The sequence below is a fragment of the Oryzias melastigma genome, linkage group LG11 (assembly GCF_002922805.2).
Source record: "Oryzias melastigma strain HK-1 linkage group LG11, ASM292280v2, whole genome shotgun sequence".
Lineage (NCBI taxonomy): Eukaryota > Metazoa > Chordata > Actinopteri > Beloniformes > Adrianichthyidae > Oryzias > Oryzias melastigma.
In genome coordinates this window covers 13202816-13227971 of record NC_050522.1, presented here as the reverse complement: position 1 = coordinate 13227971, position 25156 = coordinate 13202816, and the positions used below count along the sequence as shown (strand labels likewise).

Below are 25156 nucleotides of genomic sequence, written 5' to 3'. Positions count from 1 at the left end.
ATGCGCGCCGACACAGCCGGTGTGTGAACCTTAAAAGTCACAGACACGCGCGCGCAGGTGCAAGCCGAGCTCAGGATCACGTTTGACAGCCGGGTGCCGCGGATCGCCGCGCGGGGCGGGCTACAAGTTTGAGGCTCGGAGCTCGACATCATATATGTCTCTCATTCATTCTGAGAGAGACATCCACAGACGGAGCTGGTAGCCCCTTCAACACGCGGCGCGGCGACAGAAACACCTTTTTTGACGAGCCGCGAGCAGCAAATTCCCCCTGCGGGGCAGGTGAATTTGTCACACAAATCACGTTTGGTGCTTCCTGGCTCCTCCTCCGCCCAGCTGACTGGAGGAAGGAATAAATGATAGACAGAAGCACTGGACAGACCGCCGATGTCCCGCCTCCAGAGTCATACACTGTGATTGGTTCATTCAGCTCGGCACTCAGCAACTGTCAGTCATATCAGTCTTGCGGGCCGCACTAACACTAATCTTTCATATGAAGACGCGGGCCGCAAATCATCATCCTGCGGGCCGCAAATGGCCCGCGGGCCGCGAGTTTGAGACCCCTGGTCTAGTGCGTCTTAAAAGATGAAAATAAAACATTTTCATCCAGTGATGCTGCATTCATAGCTATGAAAATGACTGAGTTTTTTTTTTTTTTTTTGTTAAATGACTGGATTTTGAGGGATTAACCTGATATGTGCCATGAATGAAATATAAACTCAATGATTTCTTATAAGTCAAGATGATCCAATGACACTGATCCAATTTTTTTTTTACACGGTAATTGAGTTTGATAGAAACGTCTGATGCTCTTCAGCACACAGTCACATTTAGCACATTTAGAGAAAAAAATGTCAATTTTTAGTTTTTTAGTACTGTTTATTCACAAAAAACAGAATATCTGTTAGCATGATACCCACAGTTTTAGCCATAACCCATAAGTCTGATGTTTTTAATGATGCACTACAGCCTGTAGACGTTCACACTGAGCTGTTTGGTCCCATCAGGGTTCTATAGTTTGCTACATGCTGATATAAAGCACTTTGCATTGATTGGGGAAGAGTTGTTCAAAGCAAGAGACCAATCAGACAGAATATTCACAAAGTGGGAAAAGTGAGCAGTAAATAAACAACAACTAGCAGGACTGGCTGGGTTTTTATCCTTTAAATTATTACCCTATTTAAGTTCAGTTTTTTTTTCAAGTTCGTAAAAAAAAACTTTTCTTATTTTGTGAAAATTCATCAGCGATGTGAAATACAAATGAACACCTATTTTAACTAGGAATAACACATATTCAGTACTGGATGAAAGGTGCTGAAACTCCTGGAGAATTGTGGGAAATAATTCCCCTCAGATTCATGCATGTGAATTTAAAAGAAATAAATACATAAAGCTTTTGTTGTATTGCTCTAGTTGTTTGATCTGTTTCATCCCAATCGATAGATCTGCTGCCATAAACTGTGAAAATATGGAGTAAAAAAAGTCTCACATCTGTGTGTGTAACTCTTGATCTTTGTGTGGGTTTATAACTTGCACAACACTTTGGTAACACTTTAGATAAGGTGATGCAAAATACTCAATATAATGTTGACAAAGATAGTAAATATATTTGTTAAGCTTATAAGTAGTTTATTAATATAGCTAAATTATATCACTTAAGATTCTCATTAAGTTTGTTAATAAACCTGATTCAGCTTACTAGGCTAATATATGTCTTACTAACACCCTATGAACGCAATAATAATTTTTGTTAATGTGTTAATAAAGCTTGTTAAGGAATCTTATTTTAAAGCGGTACGAATACATTTTGTGAATAACTTTGTGTGCTAGCAATTGTGTATTCACATGTACAAAAAATAGCTGTGAGGGAGCGATGAGAATAGAGAAACTTTAGTGCGGAGTGTTTTCAAAACTCATGTTTAGACTTTTTTTGTATTAATTATTAGGGATATCGGTTAAAGAAAATGGGAACATGTGAAGTTTTCAACACATTATCTAAGTTTAAAGCGGCTGATAAGAAAGCTCTGATAACCCAGCATTGTAGCAGTCCTTAAATGCATCACTTATGAATCTTGGAGACGTCTCACATCAGATTTGTGCATAAATGGGGTTGTGTGTTACAAGTGATTTGTGCATAATTTTTTAAGAATTTGTAGTTAGTTTGAAGCTGTTGTAATTTTAAGCTGTGCATGTGTTTTTGCATTTTGTAATTTTTGTACATGTGAATACACAATTGCAAGAACATAAAGTTATGCACAAAATGTATTGTATGAGCTACAAATCAAGAATTACGCACACACAAATCAGGTTGAGTCTATTTTCTCTCCATATGATACTCTTATAACCAGACAAGTGTAACTTTAATGACATTTTACATCTGGATAATAAAGACTGCTTCTGCAGTTTTCAGACTCTTACACTCTAGAGGCATGTTTTGTCTGTGCATGAAACGTGGCAGACAAGCTTCAGAATTTGCTTGCATAACCTGTAACTCAACCCAGACTTGAACTCGAGGAGACCCGGCTTGATTTGAACATGAATGAAGCTGCAGAAACGAGGCCGTCTTTGATCACCAGCCACAGAAAACACTTGCAAAAAACCCTTTAAATATCTAATAAACCTTCCCAGCTGACCTCCGTGAACCATCCTTTCAGCAGGCGTTCAAAGCCATTAGACCCTTTTCCACATTGAATCAACATGAGATTTCAGAGATTCAGTCAAATTACTGGAACGGTGGAGTAAAAGCAACAGACGAGAAGAGCAGAGAGCTCTACTAATGGAGCTCTTCACAAAATAAGCTAATTGTTTCAGCACGCATGAGCCAACCGAGATCATCCATCAATAGCTATTAAGCCCCTTATGACAACCAACATGGAACCCCAGTATTTGGGTCTGTGAGCTCAATAAACTCCTGGTGGCTCCGGGGATTGACTCCATCACTCACCATCTCTGTTGAGCTGCTGCCCTTCACAGGGGGAGGAGGTTTGTGCTTGGGTGGGCCTCTGATAGGACAAAAAGAGAGAAAAAATAACAACTTGTCATTGATTTCTCTTGTGAGAATGCTGATTTCTTTTGTATTTAACAAAGAGAAACACAGCAATAAAGTGCTGAGTTTTAACAGGAAATCAAACAGTCTTTTCAAACAGAACTCAACAAAATGACTCATTATTGTTGCAGACTTTAGCGTTGTCCAGCCAAAAGTGAAGATATTTTTTCTAGGAAAACATTAGACTAGTATTTGGACTTAATTTATAGACCGACACAAAAATAAAGTGGACAGATAATGACAAAAAATATGTTCTAAAGTATTTGAGACAAAGGTAAAACTCTTTTTATCTATAGTTTAAAGCTAGAAAATAAAGATGTTATCAGATAGTTCAAGATCAAGAACATAAGACATTGTAGCTGGGATTGAAAATTCTTAATCAGTCCTAAGAGATATTTCAACAATCTGATTTTGAAAGTTAAAACCATCAGTACGTCACCCAAATCAAGATTTTTACAACAGTGACAAGACCACATTCACACTGGTTTGGTTTAGAAATAAAGTTCTAAATTTTCTTGGAACGCCTTGGAAAGTGTGAAACATGACATCTGAATTGTGTCTCTCTTAATTTAGACAAACAAACAAAAATAAAAACACAACTCCCAAACAACTGTTCTTAAAAAACTACATGAAGTTGCCAAAACTCCACTCTTAAAAGTGCAATGTGAAACCAAATTGAGTCCATCTGAAGTCTAAAGAAACAATAAATTTATATTGAATATGTGCTTTTTTTTCTATTTGCTTTTTATTTTCAGGTATCACCTTCTATTCAACAGAAAAATCCCATCAATGTAGGTTTCAGTTTTATAAAAATGTATCATTTTGTTTTAAATTATATAAATATATATATATATATATATATATATATATATATATATATATATATATATATATATATAAAACAATTAAAATACATACATTTTTTATTGGTATAAATACATGTATGTGTTGTTAAAGATGTATTGATATTATATAAATTATATGAATATATAAATGTAATTTATAAAATCAATAGTACAGCATAAATTATTATTATATCATACTGTTATGTCCCTTGGGGGTAAACGCGGCTCGGGTCTGGGGCGGGGGGACAGTAACAGAAACTGGACACCCAAAGTAAAAGGAACACAGTTTATTGAAATAACAGAAAACCTGTGTCATGAAATGAGAGAAAAATAATTGGTATGCTGGTAAAAAAACCAAAAAAACCAAAAGGGAGTTGGGACCTTGGCCAAGAATAAATGAAGTCAGGGAGACTGCTGACCCAGCCATGTCAACCGTCGGAGTCAGCAGCTCCCTGACAAAACTACCTAAAGAAAAGAAATAAACAAAGACTTGAAATTTAGAACTACCAAAGTCCAAACCCAAAGTAACACAACAAAACTCATCAATCTAGAATTGTTGAGGACAAAAAGGGGTAAAAGCGACTAAAACGAAACCTCCTCTGCCCTAAGTAGACAGATTGTGGCGATCAGGGGATATTGGCCACACCTGCCAGGTGAGCCAAAGGGACTGGATGGAAAGAAAGCCAGACAGCAGCAGCAGGACGTGACGCATACAAATGTCATTATAATATAATAGTAATTATTTAATATAAATTAAATAAATCAGTTAAATATGTCTATATGTTTTGACAAACAAATATATATAATTAAAAACAGTTTTTAATATAAATAAAAGTTTTTCAAACCCATATTTTTAAGAGATAATCATATTTACTTAAAAGCCAGTTCCCCAAATGGATTTTTAAATATAAACACAACATTTCGAGAAAATTCGAAGGAAATTTTTATTGTTTTTGTGGGATCTTCAAGTATCTCTTAGAACAGATACTTTGAACTATTCTTTTCTATTCTTTCTCAGCAGTATCATTATTTGGTCAGGCTGTTTATAACAGAGAAAAGAAACTTCTTCTCCTCCTCCTTGGGGTGAAGTTAGAGAAAACCTCATGAACCAGCAAACTAGAAATAGATCCCAGCTGGAGACGCTTTTGTTCTTCGAATGAAAGAAGTTTGGGCTCATTTTATTCATCACAATGACACTTAACATGAAGGTTTACATTGTTAAGATGTGTGTTAAAATGAAAAAAAGGAAAGAAAATTTGCAGTTTATCGAAACATATTTACCTGAACTTATTTCCAGCTATATAAAAAAATCACTTATGTATTTGCTTTAAGTAGAAGCTAATTTAAAGCGATTCTGAAGCCAAAGTAGTTTGATGAATCATTCAGCATAAAGGGATTAAAATATTTGATATACCATAAAAATTCAGTTAAAAAAATAGAATTTTTACTTATTGATTTCAGAGTATTGCAGCTACACTGTGAGATAGAACTAATTATATGACATGTTCTTTTTGGAATGCAACGCAAACGCCTTTCATGCCGAAAATGTTTCCTTGTTCAACAATTAGAACCAGTCTTTTTCGACGGTGACGCCTGACCTTCATGTCCAAACTGAAGAAATTGTCAGGTATTTGTCACTCCTTTAATCAGCTAAGATTTTGGAGGAGCTGCCACAATTAAATCCTGCAAAACACAAGTTACAGGCGTGATCTGAGTCTAGCTGCTGCTTCTGCTGCTGATAGTGGTGGGTGTGAGAATTATCTCCCTCTGATTGAGCTGTTTCTCCCACACACTGAAGGTAGGACAAGAGTAATGAGATCACCTGTCAGTTCTGTCAGAAAGTTGTGCACAACAAACTATTTAGAAAGCCGCCGCAGATCGCGCTCGACAGCAACCGCCTTTGAATTGTGGAGACAAGCAGACTGGAAGATAATAAGAGAGCTATCAGCAGCAGCCCGTCATCGTTGAACTGTAATCAGGGCTGTTGGTGATAAAATCCTGAACCTGTGTCTCTGCTTCGGCTCCAGACAGGAAGAGTTGCACTTTGGAAATGTCTAAGTGATAAGGAGGGGTTTTGGTGAAAAATTAGTCTTTGTTACATGTAACTGTGATATGTGGTTTAGTTTTGTCTTTTGGTGTGAAAAGCAACAACTCCAGTTTGTTCACATTATTTAGTCTTCTCTTAAAAGGATTCTGCTTTTCCTTTTAGTACATTTTCCTGTTTCACTTCAATTCCATACTGTTTTTAGTGTCAAATTTACATTTTAAAAGAATGAAAAGAAGTTGTTTTTTTTTTATTTTTTTTTTTACATCTGTTAATGTAACCTAAAAATAAGTCAAACCTTTCACTGACAAACTTGTGAATTCTGGCAGTAAATACTACAAATACTACAATACTACAGGATGCATGTGTGATACATAGTTAATTTTTCTTTTAATATCACAGAAAAATCACCAAATGTCCTTATAAATGCTTTCTTTCTGAAAACGTGTAATTTTTTCTAAATGTTCACTCCTTCAATGATTTATACCTAAAACGACCAGAAGGGGGCGCGCAAGGCTTGTTTCACCCATTCGAGAAAAGGCTCTCAATGACGAGACAACTCGACGCGTTTTCTTTCTTTCTCCTTTCAGGTAAATATTAATTTGTTAAGATTATTTCTTGAGTCTACGCTGTTATTTTGTTCTCATAGAAACGTTTTGTTTATGGTTATTTTATGTTTAAGAAGTGCAGAAAAGTAATTAACTCGTTCGGTTTTCAACCACGCAGCTGAATGGCGGGCACCTACCATTTTAAATGTAGCGCCGCGGAAATTGAGATGTTCTGTCATGTTCTTTTGTAAACCATGTTTAAAATTATACATTGTATGACAATATGATTAATTCGAGTAAAAGCTCTCATTGAGGAGACAGTTTTCCCCCCTTCTCCTTTCAGAAGAGCAACACGTCTTTTTTTTTTTTTTTTTAACTGAAATGACAAGAAAAAAAAAAAGAGTTAGAGAATGTGGCTGCAACCTTTGACACTAAAAGAGCCATTTGGTCCAGTTTCTTATGACCAAAACCCACCGAGAGCCGCACAGTCTCTCTTCACGGTTTGGAAAACAGATTGAGCCATTATTTATAAAATGTTGCTTTAAAACGTTTATAGAATAATATTACACAATAATTGAATTATAACAGCATTATGTGTATAGCAATTTTAATCTATTTTACTCTAGATTGCAGCACATTCAAGTTCCTTTCAAAATAAAATACATCCTGTGTCAAATAACTAAATAACCTATTTTTTTGCAAAGCTTTTTTATTTTCTTTAAAGCCAAAGCACCACAATGGAGGGACAAAAGAGCCGCATGTGTCTCCAGAGCCTCAGGTTGAAGACCCCAGGATTAGATGAATAGACGTTTTGTATTCTTAGAATTGGATGGATTCTGATTGGTGAAGCTTGGCACAATTTCAATAGAGATGCCGGGATGTTACATCACTCTACAAACCATCAGCAATTAAACTTTCACTTTGAACCAGTAGGTAAACGTCCCACCTTCTTCTCAGCTAATTACATTTTTTTTTCTTGCCAAATCGGAATTATTTCTCTACCCCTCCAATTGAAGAGGTATTTGAAGGGAAATACTGTTCAAAATCAGTTTTTAAGGGTAGAGCGAAGGGACTTTTAGTTCTGTAGCCCTTCGCCGAGTGCTCTGAAGCACAAAAAATTACATTTAAGGGTAAGCAATGACTTTTTGTTTTAGCATGACCTTTTTTAAGTTATAAAACCAATGATTTTCGAGTGCTAGCAGCTCCATGCTAACATAGTTGACCAGCCACTATCGATGACATCATCGAGTGGGAGTAACGTCCGGCTTCAAAGACTCGCTGTGTCCGAATTTGTTCCCTACTCACTATATAGTTTGTCTGCCATTTTCTAGTGCTGTCCGAGTCTACAATTCCAAAATCAAGTGCCCTAGAAATTTTCCAGAAGTCTTTGCGAAAAACTAGTGTGCATCAATGCTCACTACAATAGCAAATATAGACCACAATGCATTGTGTTAGAATTTTTTTTGCGGAAAAATGCGTTTAAATGTTATTTTTTAACAAACTATCCCCATTTTCGTCATCAGAATACAGTGGAGTCAGAAATAGACATTGTGAAATGTTTGTGTTAATTAAATTTTCACTTTGTAAAGTCCGGTGACATCATACCTGCTGCTTAGGGGAAAAAAAGTAGCGAGCATGATGTCTGAATTGCTTTTAAAATTCAGAACAATATATACAGTGCACTATATAGTTTTTTAGTAGTTAGGGATTATAGCGGGAATTTAGACATAGCACATATTTACCCCATAACTCTTCTTTTGAAGGGCTGAAATGCAGGGGTAGGGGAAGAGCCTAACCGCATAGAGTATGTACTTATTTCATGCACATCTTTACACTGAAAAAAGGGGGAAAGTGGGGTTGTTCAATTTACAAGTAATAAACATGTGTCTAAAACATGATCTAGTCATGTTTACCTTCCAAACATATTCCAATCTTGTAGATCACACTTAATTTCTGGCAATATGACATTTACATATTTAAATCATCTTGATAAAACATGAAATAATCATGTTTCGCTCTTTGCCCCTTAATTTTAAATATGTAAACCCCGTCTGCCGAGGAGCAAGTTGCCCCTTAATTTTAAATAGGTAAACCCCGTCTGCCGAGAAGCTAGTTGCCCCTTGATTTTAAGTACGTAAACCCCGTCTGCCACGGATCATTCCAGAAAAGATTTGTTGGAGTCAGCCATTTTATACAAACAATAAGCAGCTATTCATCAAAGTCACTTATAAAAGGTAAGTTTAATTTACTTTAACTTTGTCCTCATGTGGAACAAAGGGCAATCACTTATCCCACTGTGTGTGTGTGTGTGGGTGTGTGTGTGTGTGTGTGTGTGTGCGCGCGTGTGGGGGGTACAGCAGAAGGGTGGGCAACCTCTGATCAATAAAATTGCAGGTTCGATTCCTGCCTTGCCCGTCTATGTGTCCTTGTGCTAGACACTGAACCCCACATTGCCTCTGGTGGAAGGTTGGCACCAGTGTTTGAATGGGACTGTAACTTTAAAGTGCTCTGGGCTTTATCACATTAAGAATAGTATGATTTTGTTAACCCAGTAACTTAAACATTTATTAGTTATTTAAGGGTAAGAATTATATATATTTTAAAGTTTGTTTGTGAATTCCTAATTTGTTCACTCTTTGTATTCCAGACTGTTGAGTTTCTTATCACTGTCAGCAAGTGCAAAGGTTTGTTCAAAGGCTCTGTAGTACAGGTGAGTAGTGTAAACCACACGTTTTACCTAAATTTCACAATGTGAACTGTACATGCCTTACTTAACAGTCGTGCAGTATGGAGTTGAATTAATATCACCCCAATTTGTGTGTGCAAAATTCTTGATTTCAGCTTCTAATACCATATTTTCTGTTTGGCAATTCCTTCTGAATTATGCTCAAAAAGTTAGGGAACAATTGACTAAAATTCCTAAGAGTTATTTTTTTTAAAACTGGTATTAAAAACTTTGTTTTTTTTTTTTGTTTTTTTGTTAATTCAAGATGGCAGCCACTTCCCAAGATCAAAGGTCTGTCATGCCTGTTTTTCCTGGCTATTCTTGATCCTTTTGGCTTGCCATACTGTCATCCCCTGTCGGCATGGTTTTGTTGCAGGCAAGCAGCTGCAGTAACGCTTCTGCTCCTCACTGGGAGATCTGAACCCAGACACAGAAACATGCACAGATACTTTTATTCAGCTTTTGAAAATAACTAAACCAGATCTCTCCGTATCTGCATCCTCCATAACAAGTTCGAGAAAGGTTTTTGACAGAAGCTCCTCCCACATGCGGCCGGAGCTTAAGATTTACAGACTTATGGATAATCGTCAAGAAGCAACTTTGATGCTTGTAAAAACAACATGAATTTTATGGCAATTGCATTCAGTGTTGATAGACATGTGATTTTAATAATACGCATGAGGTACAAAGTGGCAGGAGGAGGTGATCTATGGTATACATGTGGGCCAAACCGTGACTAGTGATCCATACCGCTTTGTTAAGCTCCTAGTATGGGAGGGGCTGCTCCAGAGAGCACAGGTTTTTAAAGAAATACTCAGAAATACGTGAATGGATCAAAATACCGCTTTGGGGTTGTTTATAGTGAGGAATGAAAAGTATAATACACCAAAAAGCTAAGGTTTTTTGTTCTAGGCCCTTTAAATGTACAGTCACATTCTGAAGTCAAAGTTCTGTTTTTTATAATTTTTACATTTTAACTTACACATGTGACATATGCTGCTGACCTCTTGGCCAGGTCATCCTTGAAAAAGGGATCCTCCCAATGAGTTTTCTCCTGGTTAAATAAAAATAATCATTCACTGACTCTCCTCTGAACACGTCTGAACTATTTCAGTCTGGCTTTTCTGACTTTACCTCCACAGGTATATCATCAGGACCAAGAGCCTTTTCACTCTTCATCCTCTTCAATTCTCCCTCACCTCACCCTTACTAATCTTTGTTACATCCTGCTCCACAGCATTCATTTCTCCTCTTCTGTTCTACTTATTTTCTTCTTTCATCAAATCTTAAAATTATTGTTTCCATTACAGTCCTGACACCTTTACACATATTTGGTTTGGTAAAGATTTTATGTTGGATGCCCTTGCTGACACAACCCTCTATAATTATCCGAGCTTGGAACTGGCAAAATGAGACCCTGGGTTTAGCCTCTTCGTTGCTACATTGGTCATATTTTGCACCTATAAATCTTTATTGAAAATATTTTCTGTGTTTTGTAGAATGAAGACCATCCAGGAGGCAATCGAGGACACCATGGAGGGAATTTTCCACTAAATGGCATGTGGCAGTGGTGAGGAAAAGGACATTCTTGTGATCCTTGAAGTCCAGGCTGTGGTGGACAACCTACCAAGTGTCGGAGTGGCAGTTGCCATGCTGTTTGGCCTTATTTACAACCTTAATATGGATCACCGTCCTCATCTCAGATACACCTTTGAGGTAATCTGGAAAATTGTAATGGAGTTAGAGGGCAGAGTTATGTCCAAAAGGGTGGAGATCTTTGAGATGCGACTCTTCAAATAAAATTAACACAGTTCACGGTTCACCAAGGATGGAATCCAGCTGCTTGCTTTGGCTATTTCTCTTATGTTCTGTTTAACAAAAAACGGCAAACCTCATAAATGTTGATTTGTACTATTTGCATAGCTGTAATCATATTTTTCAAGTTGAAATAAAAAACAGGTTGATACTTAAACTTGTTGTGTTGTATTTGATTGCTGTAATGCATGAGGTTTTAAAAAGAAATAAAATCAATGTTTTTATATATTATTCTGCAATTGCTATATAATCTTATTTGTAATATACAATGACATTATTGATCAATATAAATTGTTTCAATTTTAAATACATATTTAATCTGAACAAATACTGCTACTAAAGTATTTTATTGTCAAGTGTTTTTAAAAGTCTTTTTTTGTCCATGTAAAATTCTTAAGCATAGTAAAAAATAAGTATTCATCACTGTAGAACATGATTTTTTTTATGTACAAGATTCATGTTTTTATAACATGATTATTATATATAATATTCATGTTGGCATAACATGATTTTTTTATGTACGATATTCATGTTTATATAACATGATTATAATATGTGATATTCATGTTGGCATAACATGATTTTTTTATGTACCATATTCATGTTGGCATAACATGATTTTTTTATGTACCATATTCATGTTGGTATAACATGATTTTTTTTCGTGCGACCGATGTCCATGATATTTTCATGTAGATCCAACAGACCTTTTTTTTCAGTGTACTTGCGTTCCTAATATCTCTTCCTATTGAAAAATGTTATAGACCCTTTCTAAGGTTCAGATGTCTCCCTACTTTCTCTGAGCATGGATGTTCAAAAAACTTCTTTCTGTGATGAAGGAGTTTGTGACAAAAAGTGAGATGATGGTTACTGATTGACCAATGTAGGTGGGGTAGTTCTCTCCTCTTATCCACCCTTCCTCTTTTACCTTGGCGATAAACCGATCACCTGAATTCATCCCGTCGCTTTAGTCCTTCCATCCTTTGTTTCAACTAAAATTTGTTTTCTTTGTTACATTTGATTTGTGAGATCCTCCTTGTCATCTGTTCATGCTAATCTTTTGACAGAACTTGAGATGTTGAACTTCCACACTGAGTCTCCATTACCGTCCATTATGAGACAGCCTGTTCAAATACTGCTCTCATCAGCAAATAGTCTGTAATAAACCATCAATCTTTTCGTCTGTCACAGCGGCGCAGGTTCCTGCTAACATACTGTTGTGAGATTTCGTTTGTGTCTCACATTGTGCATCCAGCAGACAGGAATGTCTTTGTGTTTTCTGACAATCCTCAGGCGGTGATATGTCAAGGTAAAAAGACCCAAAATAAATAATACAACTGTATGGGGGTGTTTGAGTTTTTTGTGAAAATTGCAGAGGCTTATGTTGGAGTCTAAAGCAGTCTGAGCTGTCAGGATCTGGACTGGATTTATGGCTTCTTTTTTTCTTTTTTGCTGTTTAGCAAAAAGAAAATGGTGGTAATTCTTGGTATTATTTTGTCTCTTTATAATCAGCTGAAAGGTGAGTAGGGACAGTCAAGTAGCAAATGTGGAGGAGAAGAGCCTAAAAAACATGTTGATGCTGAACAGGAGGTCTGCAGGAAGAGGCAATTAAAAAAAAATCCCACCACAAAATGTGACAACATGTTTCAAAAACATTGTTGGGTTTCTCATTCAGACATTGACAGAATGACCTCACAGGGATGTTTGTTTATTGAGGAACCATTCATTTATCTGCAGGATCAATTATTTATGCTTTAATTAAATGAATTATGGATGAATAGAAAACTCTCTCTGTCCCTTGGCTGCTTTTATCCACAAAGTGCTGCCACACAACGAAAGTGATATTTGATACATTGTCTTTAACTGCTACTAAATAAAAAATGACAGTGAGAAATTCATTTAAATCCAATTACAGTTCAATTTAGCAGGTAAATAACCAGAAGCAGCATATTGAGCAACACAGGAGGCTACTGTCTGGATAAAATCGGACCTCCGGATGGCAGCCTTGTTTAAACTTGAGGTCAAAGAAGTCACAGACGTTGTCTGCTTGAGTCTCTAGCATTCAGGAGAAGGGAGGTAAAAAAGAAAACAAAGACATAATTTATAGAGTAGACTCACTCTCCATCGTCTCGGCGACAGCGGATATAGAAGATGATGCCGATGATGAGTCCGATTACAGCGAGAGTGCCAAGAATACCTCCTATGACAGCGCCAGTTGATGGAGGTTTGCGTTGTTCTTGTTTTTCTATGGGAGAAGAAAGGCGGGAGACAAAAGTAACAAATAGTTATGACCACTTCATTTAAATTTCATGAGTCTGCCTTTGGTGTTCTAATGTTGCTCACTTGGAATCCTTGTGTTTTATGTGTTTTACAACCAAAGTGTGCGACTGTGTGAGTCGAGAGCCCTTCATAAACCACGGAAAACAAACAACAGTGACACACTCGCAAAATATTAAAAATGTATAAGTTCATCCCGGAGCTCCTTGTCACTCTTGCAAAGATTCCCATGAATCTTAAGCTGCATTTCCCTTCAATTAAGAAGCTGTTTATGATTTTCAGAGGGCATCTGTAAAAGCCCCTCATTAAAGCGGGTTCTTATTTTGAAAGGGAAAGAGAAAAGCGGCTGACAGGAGCTGCATGCAGTGCTGGCTCTGCACTACCGCTGCCTGTCATGGAGGGTTTGGCAGAAACAATAAAGGAAGGGAGGAAATGTTTTCACAGGTTGTTTAGTCCTTCATTATAAAATCCTTTTTTTATACTGCTGTCACTGAAGTAAACACACTCTCTCCTGCGCCTCACACGGAGATGATGAAAGAAGAACTGCAGATGTGACTCCCCCCGGTCCTGATGTGGAACCTTCCAAGTTTGTTTAATTGACGAGCAACAAAAATGGAAACATTTGGTTTGCTGCTACACCACCAAAATGCAGGTTTATTAAAGTAGACAAAAGAACGTAAATACAGAGTAAAAAACATTTGATGTCAGAGTTTTGTTTTTTAACTTTGCTGAAAAATGTTGCTGTGGATCACTTTGCTTAACTGTTCAGTTCAATAGGCAGAAATATGATTTTTGCACAGCTCTACCACGAAAACCTGAATCCGGCTCCCGGGGTAATCATATCCGGCCCTCCAGATCATTTTATATTACTATTATTAATGTTATCTTGCTAACATATTGAAGCAACACTACGATTATGGAGGCTCGCTTAGAATGACTTCTAACATAACAGGGTTAAACAACTGAGGTAAAAACGGAGTAAAACAAGCAGACAACAAAACACATTGACTAAACCCACATCTAAACCCCAATCCGCCCAGACAGGCAAAGGGAACGATATCCCACAATTCCTTGCACCACCAGATCTGACAGCAACTACAAATCCCATCATACGGTGCATCAGCTGCCTTGCTGAACACCAGTGTTGCCAGAATGGGGGATTTCCTTTATAATATATCATTTTGACACATTTTTTTATGGAGAGCAAAATCTTTTGAGATATTTATACGTTTATTTTTTATATAAAATGACATACAAGTAAAGAAGTTTGAGGGTTTTAAAATATTAAATATTAATAGCAAAAATTTTAAAAGTTACTTAAGGTTTAAATTGATTTATTCTTGAATAATATTCTGTTTTTACTCATTTATGTGAAAAAAAGTTAAATTTTTTTAGTTTAAAGTTTTAACAATTTAGTTTTTTACGTGTTCAATAAATGTTTACCCTGTTCAGCCCACGACCTGAAGTGTGTTTTGGATTTTGGCCCCCAGTGCGATTGAGTTTGACACCCCTGTCATAAGCAATAAATTGGTTACTTTCAATACTTTTGACAATAGTCAGATGTAGAAAAATGAGTCAGAACTCAGAAAAAAAAAAAAGTCAAACATCTGAGAGTCGTCTGGAATTGAACTGAGAGACGGATCGCCTTTGGAACATTGAGAAAAGCCCTCATTGATTAAACTCACAACAAAGCTTTGCTCTTCTGGGAACAAAAGGGATCCAAGAATGGAAGGGAGAGCGACGTCTCATCTGACGAGAGCAGATTCCTCTTCTTCCAGGTTAATTGGGTCATTGGGGGAAACGAGGATTATTGGATGATGGGCACATGGTCTGTGCCCACTGATAAGCATGCAGAGGTGGTATCATGACAGGGGTTTGTTAGCGAAAAGTTATTTTATTTTTTGAAACTTACTCTTGTTTTAAAATAAAAAAAATGATGATTAGAGTTCATTGAAAATCTTTTTCGCTCATTGATTTGGCACAGAAAAGTCCAGACTTAGATTATACTGGAATCACTCTTTGGGATCAGTTTATACATTTGAATATGTCTAATCAAGTTTGAGAAAACAATCCAATCCAACAGGTTTTCTTTTCATTTCCTTCTGTTTTCAAGACAACAGCGATAAATCGTCTTCTGCATCCTAAACAGGCAGGAGGGGAAATGAAATTGTAACTAAGTTTCTCTTCATAAAGCTCCGAAATGACTTCCTCATCTTCATCGCTTCTCCCAAAAACGATGTGCCGCAACCCGCTCTGCCTTTCATCTCGTCTCATTCCTCCACCGTCTTATCTGAAGTCATTTAAACAAACCGGCTCTGAGGGGAAAAAAATGGCCAGTGTCCTAATGTGCATACCTGCGCGTGATCGTATCTCCGTTTGCTGTTAACGCAACATTCAGTTTGCAATTATAATTTTAATATAAAACAGACATTCCTCATTCCGATAACCACACTGCTGGTTTTCTTCATCAGCAAATTGACTCTGAACAGAGTTTTCACAGAATTAGAATACATTTTAAAAACCTGTTACCTTGCTTTTCATATCCAGCAGGTGGCAGTACAGATCAGATCAAGTGAAGGGAAGAGATCAGATGGAATCAAAAGAGAAATAAAGGTAGAAGAGAAGTGGAGAAGGACTGAGGGTGTAGAGGAGGGAGTGCGAACAGATGGAGGAAGGAGGCAGAGAAAGAAGGTGACACCAGCCGTTCCTTAGAGCTGGACGTGGAAGGATGCAGGCATACCCCCCCACACACACAAACACACACAACCTCTTCCTCCCTCCAACCGTGTTTACCAAAGTCTCATTTGATTCATGTCACAGTCTTATCAAACTTTACTCTGACCCTGATTGCCATTTGCCTTCCATGCCTCCTTTTCAGCAAACAGTGAGATGAGGCGCCACCTGAGACATTTCCCACAACTGAGCTGAAATAGAAAACAGCCTTTAAAAGTTAAGCCCAAATGATAAAAAATGCAGGATGTAGTAAATATGTTGTGTTATAATCAACCACATTACCTGAAACAGCACCAAAAACATCCAGCGTGACCCCCATCGATCGAACACACCTGTTCTCACTGCAGAGAGGCTGCCACAGCTTGTTTGTTGCAATTACAACAAAAAGAGAAAGGAATGCTAATGAATAAACACAACTCTGAAAAGTTTCCAAATTTGATATTTTTGGAAAAGTTGGATTCGACACAGAAAAAAGCAATTTGTTGTCCAATCGAATCCATAATATTATAATGTTTTTGGGCTAAACTTCCACCGCTTAGACCGAATGAAAAGGGCAGGAAATGCCAGACGGTATGTGTGGAAACAGAAAGAATTTCATTACCATAACTATGAAACCATATTAAATATATAATCAAACCGGCGCCGTTATCAGTCTGCCAGCCGAGATTATCAGTGAACAGGGTCAGAATATGAAGAGCAGAATATAATGAGAGAGCACAATCGCAACTTTCCTATTTTGCGGTCTGCTTCAGGGATTTTGTCTGGCTTTTGGGCGATATTTAAAGCTCATGAAAAGGCGAGAGGCTTTATGACAAAAGGATGGAGCTGTATGGGATCCTTAGGTAAATGGAAAAAAGCAGCTGTGAGGAAGCTTGACGTGGCTCAGAAAGAATCTATTATACTTATTTCAACTCGATATTTTTTTCCGCTCCAGCTGAGTAGCTTTTTGTGATTTACAATAAGATAAGAGATACTTTTTTGCAGCTCACTTAATTCAATCTGTCCATATCTACTCCTTCTTTCAGCTTCTGCCTATAGGGGTCACCACAGCGGATCATCTTCCCCTCGTGCCTCCTTCTACTGCATCATGAACTTCCTCTTTGGTCTCATCATTTCTCACTCAACATGATCTGTACATGGTTTTTGCACACAATCCCATCCTCATCTCCCTTAAGAAAAATCTTGAAAGCAGTGCAGCCTGCAAGCACAGAGGAGCATGCATTGGGTCAAAAGAATGAACGTTTTTGGTGATTGACAGAAGCATCAATCAAACAACTAGAAGGATCCACATGGAATAAACTCATCTAACTACAATGGTTAAAACATCAACACTTCTTATAAAAAAACAGTCTCGGAGTAGGGCTGGGTTGAAAAAAAATCGATTAATCGATTTAAATCGATTTAAGCTTAATAGAACCCTAGACTGGTCGCGTCTGGTATTTCTGTGTCTGAACAAAGGTCAGTTTATTTGTTGTGCACCATCTATGGGGAGACACCTGAATTACAGGGAGAATAAAACATTAATACTGGCAATTAAAATAGTTTATTCCAGTTTGGCGGGCCAGATTAAATGGTTTAATGGGCCCCCGGGCTTTTGTTTGCCCACCCCTGGGTTAGGGCATATTGGAGGACTTTAAACATAACCAGTATGAATTTCCCAAATAATGTTCCGAACAAATGACAGTTTAGACCTGCAAACCCAGAGATGCTATTGGTTCACTTTCCTAAAGGTTTCCAAAGATTTCTTAATTCAAAATGTTTTTTCAGACCTTTGTTGCTAAAAGCTGAGACCAACTCAACCCTTTTAATTAGTCCTAAAGCTTTGTACATGAACTCAACTTCCTTTTACAGTTTTTCTTTACTGAATCAAACAACAATGCCAATATGTCTGTTTAGTGGTCGAGGCAACCATCCATTCCTGTTTATCTCACACTCAGCAGATCTTGTGTTGTTGCAGCACACAGAAAACCTTGGATACCAGCACCTCTAATGTACATTCACCCTCATCTATCGGGTTCCACACTTCTGGCAGACGGCTGATTTCTGGCGAACTGATTGAATATTTATCAAAATTGTCAAACTTTTATAATCTTAAATCAATACTCACACCGCAGCAGAACTTTTTAAAAGTAAAATTGAGCGCACAGGGATTTGCTGATGTGCACGAGAGCACTTCACTGGACTTTTACTTCTGTAAAGCTCTGCCTACTCCTGTTTGTTTCTCACTCCACAGCCCGGGTCAACCCAGATCCGCAGATTTAATGCTATTATCTAAGTGACACTCAAATGGTGTGAAATTGCTGCTGTATCACATGCAATTTAAATGGAATAGAAATAACAGTCCCTATCTAAAGTGCTCTATTGCTCTCCCATAGAAAAGCAGCCCGTGTGGGGGCTGTGTTAGCAATCAGAGAAACACACTGTGCTCAAGGCCTGCACTTAACTATCTCTGCCTGCTATTGGTTTGAAAAAAATCATCCTTCATAAAAAACAAGTACTTCCCCAAATTGCTGCAAACACTTTTTTTTATTCATTGAGGTTCATTGCTGTGATTTTCTCAACATTATTTAACATACAATTTTAGAACTCCAATAACCTACTTGATATTTTAGATATTCCTATAAAAGAGATGCAAGACCCTGATAGTTTTCATTTGACATTAAAATTGACACAAATGGCTTTTTATTTAACATTTTCCTATGTATGTCCAACAGTTGTTAGGATTTGCTCCATTTATATAAATAAAAGTGAAAAAAATAACTAACTAAAATCAGTGAGTTTGCTTCCATTATAGATATTTGGGGTGTGTAATGGCAAGACCCTGACGATGCGATTCATATCCCGATATACATCTCATGAAACAAATCTCTTCATCCATATCTCACGATGCGATACGTATCGTGAGATATCCCAAGACTGTACTAGATCAACGACTACGAAGCACCGCAATTGGTTTTAGTTCAGTACCCATCCCAAGTCAAAACTGAGTAGTGTGTGTATTTCAAGGTTATTATTTCTAAGAACATTCTTATAGAAGTAGGGGTGTGTATTGGGAAGAGTCTGACAATACGTATCTCGATCCACGTGTCACGATACAATACATGTTGCGATATATTCCAAGACTTTACCAGGGCAACCACTACAAAGCACTGCAATCCACGTTTTTATTTGCAACGTGGGACTCTGTGGCACAGAGTTTCCATTTGGTACCCATACCAAGTCAAAATTAAGTATGCATGTCTCTTGAAAACCAAAACCAGGAGGCTGACTGAACATTTAATGCAAGTTGGTTGTTGTGTGACCTTGTTTTGATCACGATGTAGAAGAGGTTTTAAGAGGCTCAGTGTGCTGTGCTGCCAACTAGCGGTCTGAGGTTTAGGTGCAAAACAAAAGTAAGACGCCAAAGGACGCTCCTAAATAATTAATGAATTATCAGCATATCAATATTTTAAATCGATACAAGTATCGCCAAATGAAATATCGGCATATATTGTTCCCCCCTACGCCCATAGTAGAGATATATTCTTCCTTTTCTTCTGCCTGTGCCTCTTCCAGAACAACATGCTCATGCATTTAGCTGGTTTATATATAGCAGACCCGCTGTTGGAGGGAAGGTGGGAAGGAGGACAGAAGATAAATCTGTGGGAACAAAAGAAGATACGGAGAGAATCAAAGTGAGCACAGAGGAAGTGAGGGAAACAGAGGGAAGACTGTGGGTGAAGATGGAGAGTAAAATGAAGGACAAGGATGTGTCTGAAAAGCGCCGGAGAGGGAGGGGTGAAGCAAAGCGGGTGATAGGACCGTTAGCTGCCTGAGGAGGAGAGGAGATTTTAAAGGTCTAAACACTCCTGAGGGAAGCCATGAGTGACACTGGAACACCAAACGCTTCTTTATCTCTCCTTCTTTTCTCTACAGCAGTGTCTCCATTGTCTTTTAGTTTGTGTTTGCCCTCAACTCTCCTGGACAAACATTTTTATCCCTTTTTTCTTTGAATTGTTATAATCACCTTTGGTCCCCAACCTGTCTCAAGGTCCGACAATGTTTTCTTGGAGGCTGAAGTGGTCGTCTGATTTATTTTTTCTTCCAGTTTCCCTTAACATTTAAGGGTAAAGTTTACTTCCTCTTTAGAATATCTGCAACTGTCTTGAATTTTATTTGTACACTAGATTTTATGTGGGAAATGAGACATCAAAAATGTGATGCCAAATTCACCCTTGTTTGACACTTTAGGTGTAACTATGTAATAACAATAAATGTGAATCCACCATTTAAACAACATTATTAGCAGTATCCTGGTAAATATTATGTATTATGGGAACAACTGCTGCAGTAAACCCACATTTGGAGTAAAGACTTTGGAGTAAACACTTTTTGTCTGTAAAATGATGATTTCTTATTTTGAAATTGAAGTCTCTTCTTCTGTTTCCTCTCTAGAACGTTTCTAGGAAAATAAACTTTCAAAAAACATTTGTTTTTTGCCAACTTTGCTAGCTTGAGGGTTCCAAATTAGCGGTTGGCGCAGACAGTAGTGAATGGATTTTCAACACCTGATCGAGCAACTCGACATGCGTCAAAAATGAATCGCATGTGGTCGGGAGGATCCAGTGGTTTACCGGTCAGTGATCTGGGGACCACTATATTAGACGACTGCACTCATTGTACAACGCTTCACTTTGTCGTTCTTCATGAAAGATGCCAGGTTGGCTTTTCTCACTGTCCTCTGCAGCTCAGCTCTCACAGGAAGGACAGACAGACTTACAGACAAAACACACAAACACAACAAACAGGAGAAGCACACATCACAAAAAACTCTCACAAAAGGTCAAAAATGTATACAATTGACTGCAATCAGAGAGCAATCACCAGCAGGAAAGAGGCATGCACATCATGAAGTGGTAAAGGACCGGTAAAAAAGGTGTCTGACTGCACAGGTCAACAAACCACCTCCATTCAGTCAAAAAAAAACATGTTTTTTGGCTTTCTTTTGTATCTTTGAGCAAAACACTGTGATTAAAAACATTTTTCAGTTTTATACACAGAGTTTTATGCAGATGAAGAAATGTCAACAATCATGTTGTTTTTTTTGCTCAGTTGTGTTCGCTCTGCCTGCAGCTCTCATTTAGTTTCCATATTTTTCCAGAGAGTCATGCGAGCTGTGGAAATACTAATCTAAAGGCAAAAGCTCAGGTGACGAAATGCAAACAAGCTTTTAAAATCAAAACAGAGTCAAGAGAAAGCGTGCGGATGGAAGAAAGGTTGCGATAATTTACAGTTATTTGAATAAAACAACAGATATTGACAAACAGCAGTCAAGTAAATGCTTCTGCAGATGCCATCCCTGATTTTTGAAACTACTCACACAGAGGCTTCTTTCATCGCTGCACGAGGTCAATATGATACAAGGACTTAGTTATTTTCTGACTTTATGAGACTTTAATTTAAAAAACTAACCAATCAGAACTCTGATAATATGACAGTTTGTTTATTACTGGAGTCAGGCAGGAATTCTGTGATAGTTAATACATCATAATGCAGCTTTTAATATTTCTGCCATCTGATTTAAAATGTGTCTGAACACAAAGAAAACCCCCCCGTGACCCCAGTATTAACAATGTCACCATCATCTGAGCTGCATTTATCAATGAACCACATTTCTGCATCTTCTACTGAAGTGGATTCTAATAGTTAAAACCAAATGCTGTGATCAAACTGAAAAATATGAATAGTACCGAGGTACTTTGAAAAGTCAAAGAGTAAAATCAAGATATAACATTTTTGCAGTTAACAGAATAATTAAAATGAAAACTTGGTGGAATATGAATTAACTAAAAGTCAAGGTCTGTTGCTCAACTAAAATGAACAAGTTCTATTCCCGTTTGCTAACATTTGGTTGGGTCTCTATCAAAATGTTCCTATTTTATTTGAAAAACTTAAAAAATATATTTCACACAATTTAGCTTTTTAAAGATGATTTTTGAGAAATTACTGACAAATTGGTAGTCTTACCAGGTTTTAAACCTCAGAGTTCTAGTTTCTGCACCATCCAGACATTAAAAACAAACTTAAAAGTGTAACAAAGCCACAACTGCTTTAATGTACTCTTGTCTTTTTGCATGTCCAGACGTGAAAGTATTTTCTTTTTCAGACAAGACCTCAGTATTCATTAATACAACATTGACCACTAATCCTTTGGTTCCTTTACGTCTCTAAAAATTTGATCACGTGATTGGAAATTACAAACTCAATCAATATTGAAAGTGCTCTGTCTCGATCAGAAATCAGATATCTATTCTACTTTTTATCATCAGTGCTATATACTGCATTTCAAGGTTATTATTTCAAAGAACTTTCTCATAGAAGTAGGGGTGTGTATTGGCAAGAGTCTGGTTATCTGATATGCATACACGTCTCACAATAGAATTTGTATCGCAATATATCCCAAAGACTTAACTAGAACAACCACTATGAAGCACTGCAATCTGCATTTTTATTTGATACGTTCTGGAGTTTTTCAATGGGAAGAGTGTGAACTTTGTTCAAACTTCGGTCGATGCTCTGGGGCCATCTTGGGGCCCTATTATTATCTGTGGCAAGGTCCTCTTGGCTCAAAGAGGCTTAGTGTGTTGAGCTGCCAACTCATTCATAATTCATTAAATATCGTCATGTCAACATTTTACGATAAGTATCGCCAAACGAAATATCCTGATGTATCGCCAAATTGATCTTTCCCTACACCCCTATGCAGAAGTCCATGAAGTGATATTTGTTCCATCACATTGCGAAAAAGTCACAGTTTTTATATCAAAATTTCCAAAATTGCAAATAAAATGTTCAGTTTTAAAAAATAATCTTTCGTAGTTGCAAATAACAATATCAAATGTTTGCTTTCAAAACCATTTTCTTTGCTTTCAAGAGATTTTTGCATCTGCAACACAAAAACACAAATGTTTTTCAGATGCGTTGTCCCTCATCTTGCTTTCTCTCTATCTTTGATTTTGCATTCAGAGCTCTGAGCACAGCGTGGTATTTGAGCCATCAAATAGCCTGCTGATTAGTCTAGATAATAAAATAAAAATAGGGATCTGTTTTTTAAATGTATTCATTTTTCTGATGTGCTATAAAAGTATCAAAATTAAATGAATTGGATTGGGGCCAAAAAACCTCATCAGGACATCCATATTCAAAACTTTAAAAATATTTTTCTTATGAATGTCTCTCTTTGTATTATTTTTTTAGTCCAAATGCCTTTCATCTGTTATAAATCCTGTTCAGTATGAAATATGCGCCTGTTTCTTTGTACCACTTTCCAAGCAGCGCCTCCTGCCCCTCGCCTCAGTCCTCACAAGCGTGGACATCAGCCCTCCTCCTCATAATCACTGTATCTTTAAGGACAAGCTCAATCACAAGCATCCGCACAGACAGGAGCTGAGCAACGTGCGGCGTGTGGCCACCATCACGGTAAAGACCACTGAAGTTATGAGTGCACATAAATGACTGCAATCAGCCAGCAATTACGATGAATGAAAGAGCGAATGATTATAAACTTGTAGGCTAAAAGCACCTTTATTCCTTTCGCCAATGGACTTCAGAAAGAAGCATGTGCGCTGCTGGATGGGAAAGAAAAGGTGACTGGAGGGAAGAAAATCACACGGACAACAACATAATTTAATAGTTTGCTGCACATAAAGTCAATTTTGTGAGTGACTGCAGCTGTTTTAAACTGCTAAAGCTCTCAGTCACATAGGATCCCAGCAGTGAAAATGCTCAATTTGAAGATAAATATTACAATCCTGGATTCAGTTCAGGGTAATTGTTCGACATTTTGCCTGCAGTGTTGGATGACCATCTGTGAAAAACATTTTAATGTTCCATCATGCTTCTGTGAAGAACAACGAGAAACTGCATTCTAAAGAGATCAACAAAAATGGAAGAAAATCTAATTTTAGCTTAAAGAACACCAATTGAGTTTTTTTTTAATTAGTTCTCCCTGTAAAATCTGTTAAGAAAAAATAATCTAATTACATAGTGAAAATTTTAACTATCATTCCACCCTATAAGGCACACTTGAAAGCCTTATTTTTCTTCAATAAAACAACAGTGTTCCTAATAATCCAGAGCACCTTATATTTGGATTCATTCTGGTTGTGCTAATTGATGTCGAAGAAATTTTGAGAGCCACAAGGTGTTCTATAAAAATGTTTTGTTGGGTGTTATTATAAATTTGCTAATACTAGCATGTAGCAGTGTCAGAGTAGGCTAACATTTGTTTTAGCAGTATCAGTTCTTTTTTTAATGTGTTGCAAACAAGGTTGGGACTTAAGCTAAAGTTGAAACGCTAACACGACTACTGTGTAGCGGTGTCGGAATAGGCTAACATTTATTTTAGCAGCATCCGTTTATTATTTTTTGTGTTGCACACAAGTTATGCTAAAGTTAACACGCTAACACCAATAACATGTAGAAGTGTCAGAGCAGGCTAGCGTTTGTCTTAGCAGCAGCAGTTTGTTTTAGCATGTCAAAACAAGGCTGGGACTTACGGATAAAGTTAATACGCTAACCTGATTAGTGGAGTCAGAGTAGGCTAGCATTTATTTTAGCAGCATCAGTCAGCTCTTTTAATTGTTGCAAAGAAGGCTGGGACTTAGAGCTAAAGTTAACATGCTAACACCACTAACATGTAGCGGGGTCGGAATAGGCTAGCATTTGTCTTAGCAGCATCGGTCTGCTTTTTTACGTGTCGACACAAGGCTGGGACTTACAGATAAAGTTAATACGCTAACCTGATTAACATATGACATTATCTATGTGTGCTAACATCAGTCTGTTTTTTACATGTTGCAAACAAGGCTTGGACTTAAAGCTGAAGTTCATGAGTTCTAATGAGCGAACGTATAGCGGGGTCAGACATTTTTTTTTTTTTGTTACCAACAAGATTAAGAGTAAGTGTAGTTTGTTTTAGTATGTGTTACAAAGGTGGAAGTTAAATGAATTGGGAATATGCTAATGTGTAGTGGTGTCAGAACGTTTTTTGTTAATATTATCAGCAAGGTTAGGAGTTAGCATAGTTGCTTTAATGTCTCTTTTAGCGATCTTAGTCCATTTTTTTTCCTTTTTTTTGGGGGGGGG

At 37.3% G+C, this 25156-nt stretch overlaps 1 protein-coding gene and 1 long non-coding RNA gene across 2 annotated transcripts in view; one reads left to right on the top strand and one right to left on the bottom strand.

Moving 5' to 3' along the window:
• The window catches only part of pvrl2l (PVR cell adhesion molecule related 2 like), a gene marked incomplete in the record, with an annotated part of 338435 nt that overhangs the window by 7302 nt on the left and 305977 nt on the right, over nt 1-25156 (bottom strand). The window contains 2 exon segments of the mRNA XM_024294289.2: nt 2942-2999; nt 13139-13265. Of these exon segments, the coding sequence (XP_024150057.1) occupies nt 2942-2999; nt 13139-13265 (185 nt within the window).
• On the top strand, nt 8031-11246 carry LOC112160005. Its single transcript, XR_004948630.1, has 2 exons — nt 8031-9190; nt 10705-11246. It is a non-coding gene; the product is annotated as an uncharacterized LOC112160005 (long non-coding RNA).